We start from the raw sequence: 9,927 nt of genomic DNA, 5'->3' as shown, positions 1-9,927 counted from the left end.
CTACCGAGTAACGGCTACTAGCCGTTACTCAGCCCCTGCTTTCCTTTGACTACTTTTCTATCCTTTCTCAGCATACATCCTTGGAAGTCAGCATGCACATGATCCTAAGATATCAGTTGACTGATCATCAGCATCCTAGATCAGTCTGCACAGCTAACGTGCAGCAGGATTCTCTCCAGGAATTATGTTGCATTTTCTCCTCCTTGTTTCCTGGTTGACTCATGGATCCTCTAGCTCATTAGGACACCTTTTTCGGTTTTTGTTTCATTTCACATAATTCAGTTGTTGTAAAGTATTGTACGGGCATTTCCAAAACTGGTGTACATTGATCAATATAAATAACACATCTCCTCTGGCTTTGGTTAAGTAACCAAACCAGTTTCTGTTTAAACAAGACCCATCACCCATGCTCTCTTTATATAGAAGACCTGAAAGGTGCAGATTATTCCAGCACCGATTTTGATCTACGGACAAAAATCTTGCAGGTGTTTCAACAAATGATTACAAGATAGGATTTGGCTTAATATCTCTTATCTCCAAGGAACTACTTGGTTGGATTCTAACTAATTACTTCTAAGCTTGACTTTAGTCTCTTGTAGTTAGGTATTGATGGTTAAGATTGTTCAAGAATTAATCAAGGGCTGGAGGTTAAACGTGGGGAGCAAGTTTAAGAGATGAGATATTTTGGTTAAAAGTCAATAAAGGGGAAGAAGGAAGAAAGCCATACGTGAATGAGAGCTTCACTTGGGCTCTAATTTTTTGTTCCACATGTGTCGGCTGCTGGGTTGGTTACATAAGTCTGGGCTGAGTTCCTAAACATTTGGGCTGCTGGGTCTTGAAGATAAAATGGCCCATTAGTTATCAGTGTTTAATTTCCGTCCAAATCAGAGGTACAAAAATTATGAAATTCAGAGGGTAGCTAGAGGACTTTGAGGCGAGCGTTCTGGCTTTTGAATCGACCAAAACAGAGTTCGTTTGACCTTACTTTCGTTATTCTAAAGTTTAAGATTCGTCTGAGTTTTTATCAAATTAAAACTATAAATGCTTCTAAATGAATATTTATTTTCATAAATATTCATATTTATTCTTTTACCTTATTATTAGGTCTTTAAATCATATTTTAAGATATTTTATTCAATATCTTAAAATACGGGGTATTACACTGTCAAAGCATGGACAATCCAGCCGCAAGGTGCAGCCCTAGATACGTCGATCATCATGAAGGAGATCCTGATCATCCTCATCCCGAAATTCCTGACGGCCCGAGCATCACGGTCATCCCTGAGATTCAAGTCAGCTTGTCGGCGGCCATCAAAAATGTCCAACAAAGGTGGAGCTTCAGGGTTTTGGGCGGGTAGTGAGTAGGGTACAAAGCATATCAGTGACCTCTGTGACTTGAGTCTGAACAGAGGTGTTGGGTGAGGTTTGACGAGCGAGAGCGTTTTGGCATTCTTTTACTGATTCGGCAAGAAAGTGGAGGCGGGTGCCATTGGCCATTGCAAAACATGACAGGGAACGAAAAAAAAAATTGGATATAAGGGAGAATAATGGGTATAACCAAGAGGGCTCTGATACCAATTGTGGTGGGTGAAACTGGATTTTAGGGGGGTTTTTAGAGTTTTTGAAGGGAAAAAAAGGAAAAGATGATGAAAGCTTTACTGAAATTACTGACAAAATGCTTAAATGCAAAAATACAGGGAAATGAAAGCATTCAAGAAGCTCGTCTCCTAGTCAATAGTAGCCAACAGATTTCTTCTTACCTCACCTACCTACTGCCCTTCCTTTTATAGACTTTCCATACGGGTAGCAGATCCAACAAAATGGCCACCTTAGCTTATATTCTAACAACTCGGATATTCCCTTCTCTCCCATACACGCGTAGCAACAGAAATACGTAAATAAAGGAAAGCATAAATAACACCTATTACACCAAAGAGCAGGTTCTAGAACTCTATACTGTCAGATCACTAACCATAATACCCAAATACCGGGATTACCCCTCTAGCTGCGCGCATACACCCATAACAGATTTACGATGTAATATATATATAGCATCTTACTTGTTATATACGTAAAAGAATTCAAAAAATCTCAACTTGCAGTTAACATTTACAACATTTTTAATCATCTGTCTGCTTTATTAATTGTCAATACAAATGACTCATATTCCATGCATTTGAATTGAAAAAAGCGCATCATATTAATTATTATCAGACTTCTTTTGTATTATTCTTTACGAAAAAAAAAAACCCTTTTATTTGTTCGGCATTAGCTATGAAAAGTTTGGAACTTCAAAAGTTTCCTAGAATTTGATGTCCTCTTTTATCTTTTCAATACACGAGATTGGATCTATTTTGATTCGGCCATGTGATCGAATCAACGTCAGGAATGACTTCAGCATAAAATATTGTTAACTTTTTGAGTTCATAATTTAAGTTATTGAAATAATAACTTGAATATATATATATATAGCTTCGATCTATTTTGATTCGGCCATGTGATCGAATCACCGTCAGGAATGTCTTCAACATAAAATATTGTTAACTTTTTGAGTTTATAATTCAAGTTATTGAATAACTTGAATATATATATCTTGGAGCCTTTTGTTTTGTAGTGAAATGAAGACCAATAAAAGATATTGAGACCCACCAAGAATAATCAAATCAAATCCTAACAATTGCCGGAGGGATCGCCATCGCCATCGAAAGAGGATCATCACAAATACACATACGGAGGAGAAGCTTAGGAGAACAAGGCCAAAGGAGATGTCAAACAGAGGTGGACGACGTCAAGTCACAAATGTTTGGTTAAGAAGTTTTCAAATAAAATGACTTAGTTTGGTTATTCTTTATTTTATTTTTATTTTTTTAGTTAATTTTGAACCCTTGCTGGTTTTTAATTACAGGAGATGTTCTATAATTTTAGTTACAGTACATAAGCCGGCTCCTTTATGAAGTGTATTCATTTTATAGTCAAAATTTAAAGCTGATGAATTTAAAAATATATATGAAGTCAATATCAATTAAAACAACTTAAATAATATGAAATCATATATATTATTAGATGCACAAACTTTAAACCCTGACAATAAAACAGATTATCCATTTCAGAAAAATCCTATTGCATAGAAAAGTGCGTAGTTAACACTACAAAAAAACATGCAATTAGCCACGTGGCTACAGTAGCCGTTACTGTAGCCACGTGGCCAATTAGCCACGTGTATTAATTACACGTGGCCAATTAGCCACGTATAATAAATACATGTGGCTAGATGACAGTTAGCCACGTGTATTAATTACACGTGGCTAATTGGCCACGTGTAATTAATACGCGTGGCTAAAATATTTATATTTTTTTTAATTTTTTATATTTATATTTGTAATTGGCCACGTGTATTTAATACACGTGGCCAATTGGCCACGTGTATTAATATGCGTGGCCAAGTAGCCACGTGTATTTATTACACGTGGCTAATTGGCCACGTGTAATAAATACGCGTGGCTAGAATATTTATATTTTTTTTTAATTATTTATATTTATATTTGCAATTGGCCACGTATATTAATTACACGTGGCCAATTAGCCACGTGTAATAAACACACGTGGCTAAAATATTTATATTTTTTTATATTTATATTTGCAATTGGCCACGTGTATTAAATACACGTGGCCAACTGTTTTTGAAAATATATTTAAAATAAAATATATATATATATATATATATATATAAAATAAAAATATATTTAAAATGTAAATAAAAAAATTTTTGGCCACGTGGCCAAAATTGGTGCAGGTAGGTGCGCGGGAGTTGTCCCACGCGCCTACCTGCACCAGTTTGAAATATATCATATATATATATATATATATATATATATATATATATATATATTCTCTCAAGCTCTCAATTCTCTCTCTCTTTCCATTCTCTCTGTTCTCTCTCTCTCTCTCTCTCTCTCTCAGTGTTCTCTCTCTCTCCCTCTCGCTCTCTCTCTCTCTCTCTCTCTCTCTCTCTCAGTGTTCTCTCTCTCTCGCTCTCGCTCTCTCTCTCGCTCTCTCTCTCTCTCTCTCTCTCCCTCTCGCTCTCTCTCTCTCTCTCTCTCAGTGTTCTCTCTCTCTCCCTCTCGCTCTCTCTCTCTCTCTCGCTCTCGCTCTCTCTCGCTCTGTCTCTCAGTGTTCTCCCTCTCACTCGCTCTCTCTCCCTCTCGCTTGCTCTCTCTCTCGCTCTCTCTCTCTCTCTCTCTCTCTCTGTATTGCTCTCTGTCTCTGTCTCTCTCCGTCAGACGCGCACCACCGGCCAACTCTCCGTCAGGCGCGCACCACCGGCCAGCTCCCCGACCACCGTGTGGCCGGCCTTCCCGACGTCGACGTCTCTCTCTCTGTCTCTAATACCTCTCTCTCTCTGTCTCTCTCACTCTCTGTCTGTCTCCTGTCTCTCTCACTCTCTGTTGCACTCTCTGTATCTCTCTCACTCTCGACGTCGAAGGAAAAAAAAAAAAAAAGAGACTGACTCCAGAATATTAAAAAAAAAAAAAAGACATTTAGCCGCGTGTATTAAAATACATGCGGCTAACCCAAAAAAAATATATATATATTTTTTTTAAAAAAAAAAAATTCATTTAGCCGCGTGTATTTTACGATAGGAACTCCCAATTCTCTGGCAAATACAGCCCTTTTCATCATTTCTTCGCATGTACCTGCAGTAGCATTCAAGTAATGCCCTTTGATTTCACCTGTTTCAGCCTGCGCTTTATAAATTGCTTCGGCACAAAATAGGAAACGGTCTCTCCAACGCATAAATGGTTGGGAATTCACGTTCTCATCATCTTTGGTAAAATCAAGCCCACCGCGGAGACATTCATAAACTGCTCTACCGTAATTCTTAGCGGATAATCCCAATTTAGGCTTAATAGTACATCTTAACCCAAAAAATATAATTTTTTTTTTTTTAAAAAAAAAAAAATACATTTAGCCGCGTGTATTAAAATACACGCGGCCAATTGTTAGCCACGTGTATTTTAATACACACGGCCACTTGGCCACGTGTATTAAAATACACACGGCCAACTGTGCAGTTAGTGTCACATTGATCCGCCACGTGTATTTACGTGGCCACTTGCACGTGGCCAACAGTTCGCCATGTGTACAGTCACTGTACACGTGGCGAACTGGAAGTGGCAAAAAACAATTTTTTTTGTAGTGTAAATACTCTTAGCCAACTTCTCTTTGTAAAAGCGATAAATACTCTTGGCTACCTTGATCAAAAGCATGACTTAAAAGATACAAATATCCAAATTGCTGTGTAAAGTACAGTATTAATGCTAATGTAGAGTAAAGTACTAGCTAGTTTAATCAAATCACACAAATGGAATGATTGAGTGGAAATAGATGTTTATAAATATGTAGATCGGATGATCCACCTATAACAAAGGAAGAGCAGATAAGACCAAGATAGTCAATTTGCTTCCTCATTTGGTTTAAACGATTTTGGACAAGGTGTTTGCAAAACACACACACACACACACAAAAAAAAAAAAAAAATTCAGCAATATGCGACTATGCGTTTGTAAAAAAAATAAAATTACAGAAAATGCGTTTTAATTTTTTAAACAGACAAGATTCAAATCTGCTTGACCGTTAAAAAGCACCTGATTCAAATTCGGTTTAAACATTTCCGGCTAGGAGAATATCGGCAATCAACTTGTCCAAGTTCAGATAAGAAGAACCACCAGGCTTGACAGCTTCTTCTGCCATTGTCTTCCACTCCATTACCTTCCTCTTCATTTCTTTACCCTTATCACCCTCCATTAACTCCCTCACAAGCTTCTCAACATCATCTCTCTTAACATCATTATCTATCTCCATCCCAATGCCCCATTCAATGCAAGAATACCGGCAGTTTGTCTGTTGCTCGGCAAAGAAAGGCCAAGAGATAATTGGCACTCCACCACACACGGTTTCGAGCGTTGAATTCCACCCACTATGCGTTAAAAACCCTCCAATCGACGGATGCTTCAGGACTTCTTCTTGAGGACACCAACTTGCTAACATGCCTCTATCTTCAGTTTTGGTAATAAACTCAGAAGGAAGAACAGCTGAATCGCCTATCACAAGATCAGGCCTTATAATCCACAAGAAGGGCTTCTCACTGTTAGCAAGTCCCCAAGCAAACTCAATGAGTTGTTGGGGCGTCATGACAGTGATGCTCCCAAAATTTACGAACACTACGGAGTTGGGTTCTTTTGAATTTAGCCACTCCACCGAGCCCGGCGGTTCTTTCCATAGATTGGAGCCTATTGATTTCAGTCTTTCATCTTTGATCTGATCGGCAAGCAATAGAAGTGGACCAACGGTGTATACACGAGGAAGCAAAGACGAGATAGCATCCAAAACATCCTGTTCAAAGGGGTCGAATGTGTTCAAAATGACAGCTGAAGCTCTTGGTGATCTGTCTGTTTCACGAATGACGAAGTTGATCATGATGTCATTTTCATCCGTTGTTCTAATGAAGCTTGGAAGATCCTTCAGACGGATGTGTCTCATCCCAGGAATCCAATCGATTGCGGTTTCTAAATACCCGTTTGTTAGATAGGTTGCATCTGCGAATCATTTCAACGTTTGTGAATGGCTAGCTTAATTACTCCAAAATTAAGCTATTAATGAAACACTAGGCATAAAACTTCATAAATAATAATGTTTCAGTTCTAGTGTTATCACTCTCCATATCCTTTCTCTTCCGTATTGGGTAGAAAAAAAACATGTTCACGTATTATTGATTAGAGTAATGCTATATATATATATTACACTTCCACTTCCATTTTATTTTGCTCTCGGCTACCATATCAACCCACTAAATTGGAGTGAGATGAGGGTGTAATGAATACATGCAAGTCGCTACTTTGACCTTCACTCAATTTTAAATTAGTTCCTTTGGTTTGTAATTTTTTAAATAAAAGTGATATTGCCGTTTTTAAATTTTTTCAATTAATTAGATGCTCCGTAAATTTCTTTCTTTCTTCATTTTTTCTTTTCAAATTTTTAGTAGAAAAATATGAAATTTTAATTACACCCTTTAAACATTTGAAAAAAACAAAAAAAAAACCAAGGCAAAAGAATCCAAAAAGTCAATGATATGGTGGTTCTATCTCTTAATTACCCTAAATGGTGAAGTGGGGCTATCCCGTTTTGGAAGTTTTGTGGGTGGAAGTACAACCACTTGCCATCACCGTTATCCACCCCAAAACTCCTTGAGGTGAGTAAATCCTTCATAGGCCTTTTGGATTTTATTTTATTTTTTAAAAATATATATATATAAATCGAGATTTCTCACCATATTTCTGTTCGAAATACGAAAAAAAATCTAACAAAAGATCTGATTCAAAAAATTTGAAAACCGACGACTTTTATTGAAAAAATAAAAAATGAACAAAACTACGTACCTTTGAGTGGTGTTAAACCTCGTTCAACAAGATGGCGATAATGCATATAGCCCAAGACGCCGCAGGAGCTTGGTGTCCAGAAAAGAACGTTTGGAATTCCAAATTCTTCAGCAGCTTCAAGAGTGAAGGACATGCAACCATCAGAGATGATACACGTCACAGGTGGCGCCTTGGGAGAGCAATTAGGGTCGTTGAGTTTGGAGAGAAGGTTGCGAAGTGGGACGAGGCAATTCTTTGAGGTGGAATCGCAGAGAGCGGGGACGTCTTGGCTGACATCAGCATCCGAAGGTGGGAGGCCGTCGGAGATGGTTTCAAACCGGAACCCCGGCAAGCCGTCAAGAGAGTTGGGGCCTCTAGACCTGAGTAAGCGTGTGTGGTTGTAATGGGTGTTGACAAAAGTTACGTGAAAGCCTTTATGGTGGAGGATTTTGGCCAGCTTGAGCATCGGGTTTATGTGACCCTGAAGTGGATATGGAACGCAAACAACATGACCTCGAATGTCTTGCCAAATGGAACCCATCTCTTTCTCTGATCTCTCTCTCACCACGCTCACACAAACAGGGAAGCAAAATTGAACTTTTTAAGAGAGAGCTCAGTCTTTCCAGGCCTTTTATGGCCAAACTGTCTAACATCACTAAGCTATTACTTTTTTTATTATTATTATTCTTCTATCTTCTACGTCTTTTTTCCCTTAAAAAAATAATTTAGGCCTCTTCAACAATACGTCAGATTGCCAACCAGTCAAAGTCAACCATTGAATTTTACCTCTTCTTCATTTTCAAAACTGAAGGTTTTTTATTTATTTTTTTATTTTTTTATTTAGGTATGGCAATTCATGAATTTCGTATTAGTTTTGCGAATCGTGTAAAAAATTGTTTAACCTTAATCCGTATCAGTTTTGATATGTTTGATTAATTTACTTAAATGGGTTGGTTAAATTGTTTAACCTTAATCCGTTAATTTCGTTTTGAATTCGTATCAGTTTTGCTAATCGTGTAAAAAATTGTTAGATCTAAATGTAATATTCAACCGGTCATATCAAGAATGAGTATAATTCAACCTAAACTCAATACGTTTAGTTAAATGAATCAAATCACACAATAACTTTATATTAAGTAGGCATCTGAGTTTGATTCCAAAAAAAAATAAAATTACGTATCTGAGTTCGCTATAATGTTAAGAATTGAAAACTAATAATATATAATAATAAAAATAATGAAAACAAAGCGTTACTGTCACGTGCAGCTGGCTAATAGCGATCTGCCCATGATCCTTGCGGAACAATACAAATAAAAAGACACAGATCGATACAACGAAAGCAGATTTTTTTTTTTTTTTTGTTATTAAAGAAATAATAATAACAACCGGCTCAAAAGAAAATGAAAAAAAGCTCAGTAAATTAATGTGTGTTTCTGAGGTGTTTTCTGGACCACGTGTGTTAGAGCATGTGGGCGTTTGTTTAAATATTCGACATTGAAATGCATCTGTTTACTTAATCTATGTTTTTAACATTATCCCTCGGAAGTTTAATTGGACTTTCATGAGAAGTGTTATGTCTTAAAAATTGATTCGATCTATTCGGTGTTCAATATTATGAAGGTTGCAAACATTTTAGCACCAAAGTATTTGGTGATGTTCAATACTAGACTTCCAGAGTCTACTCGATGGCACTGTCACCTTGATGTGGTGATGTTGCCTCTTTTACAGGACTCCCAAGAGCACCCTCATTTGGACCGTCAGCAAGACTGTCGTGATGCTACCTGTGGAAGATGACTTCTTGAGAGCACCATCATTTGGTCTATCATGATGCTGTTGAGCTGTCATTAGAGTTAGCGATGGAACCTAGTGGCCGTTTTGACAGTACATTTCGATCCGTCTTGACACCAGAGTTCTTGTGGTAACTGTAACGACCCACCTCCAATGACACAATATTGTCCGCTTTTGGTTTCCCAAACCAGACTTCCCAGGAGGTCATCCATCCTGGGATTGCTCTCGCAGAAGCACGCTTAACTATGGAGTTCTGATAGATTCATCGCCATCACGGCTTTTAAACGCGTTGGGTCATAAATGGTGCATTTATACATATAAACACATTCTCATTCCCAGGCGATGTGAGACGTCACAATCACCCCCTCTTTGGACCCAGCGTCCTCGCTGGGGTCCCTCATTGGGCTTGTGCACACTCCCACCATCTCAGGCTGGGCAATGGCTCTTATACCATTTGTAACGACCCACCCTCAATAACACAATATTGTCCGCTTTTGGCTCCCCAAACCAGATTTCCCAGGAGGTCACCCATCCTGAGATTGCTCTCGCAGAAGAACTGGGGAGTTTTGATAGGTTCATCGCCATCACGGCTTTAAAACGCATTGTATCATAAATGGTGCATTTATACATATAAGCACATCCTCATTCTCAGGCGATGTGGGACGTCACAGTAACAACCCTTCATTTTTACACATTGCAAAGGGGATTCTTACCCAAATTATAG

At 38.0% G+C, this 9,927-nt stretch overlaps 2 protein-coding genes across 2 annotated transcripts; both read right to left on the bottom strand.

Annotated features, from left to right (window-relative positions):
• Window positions 1-386: 386 nt before the first annotated feature.
• LOC133881173 (putative uncharacterized mitochondrial protein AtMg00280) lies at window positions 387-5,138 on the bottom strand. The gene is made up of 3 exons (XM_062320125.1): window positions 5,083-5,138; window positions 4,636-4,915; window positions 387-464 (listed from the first exon to the last, which is right to left on the bottom strand). The coding sequence occupies exons 1-3, from the start codon at window positions 5,136-5,138 to the stop codon at window positions 387-389; spliced, it is 414 nt and encodes a 137-aa protein (XP_062176109.1).
• Window positions 5,139-5,371: 233 nt separating this feature from the next.
• LOC133882527 (7-deoxyloganetin glucosyltransferase-like) lies at window positions 5,372-8,040 on the bottom strand. The gene is made up of 2 exons (XM_062321728.1): window positions 7,437-8,040; window positions 5,372-6,596 (listed from the first exon to the last, which is right to left on the bottom strand). The coding sequence occupies exons 1-2, from the start codon at window positions 7,954-7,956 to the stop codon at window positions 5,662-5,664; spliced, it is 1,455 nt and encodes a 484-aa protein (XP_062177712.1). The 5' UTR covers window positions 7,957-8,040; the 3' UTR covers window positions 5,372-5,661.
• Between the last annotated feature and the right edge of the window lie 1,887 nt (window positions 8,041-9,927).

Source organism: Alnus glutinosa, chromosome 11 (assembly GCF_958979055.1).
Source record: "Alnus glutinosa chromosome 11, dhAlnGlut1.1, whole genome shotgun sequence".
NCBI classification, from domain to species: domain Eukaryota; kingdom Viridiplantae; phylum Streptophyta; class Magnoliopsida; order Fagales; family Betulaceae; genus Alnus; species Alnus glutinosa.
This window is presented reverse-complemented; position numbering and strand designations above follow the sequence as displayed.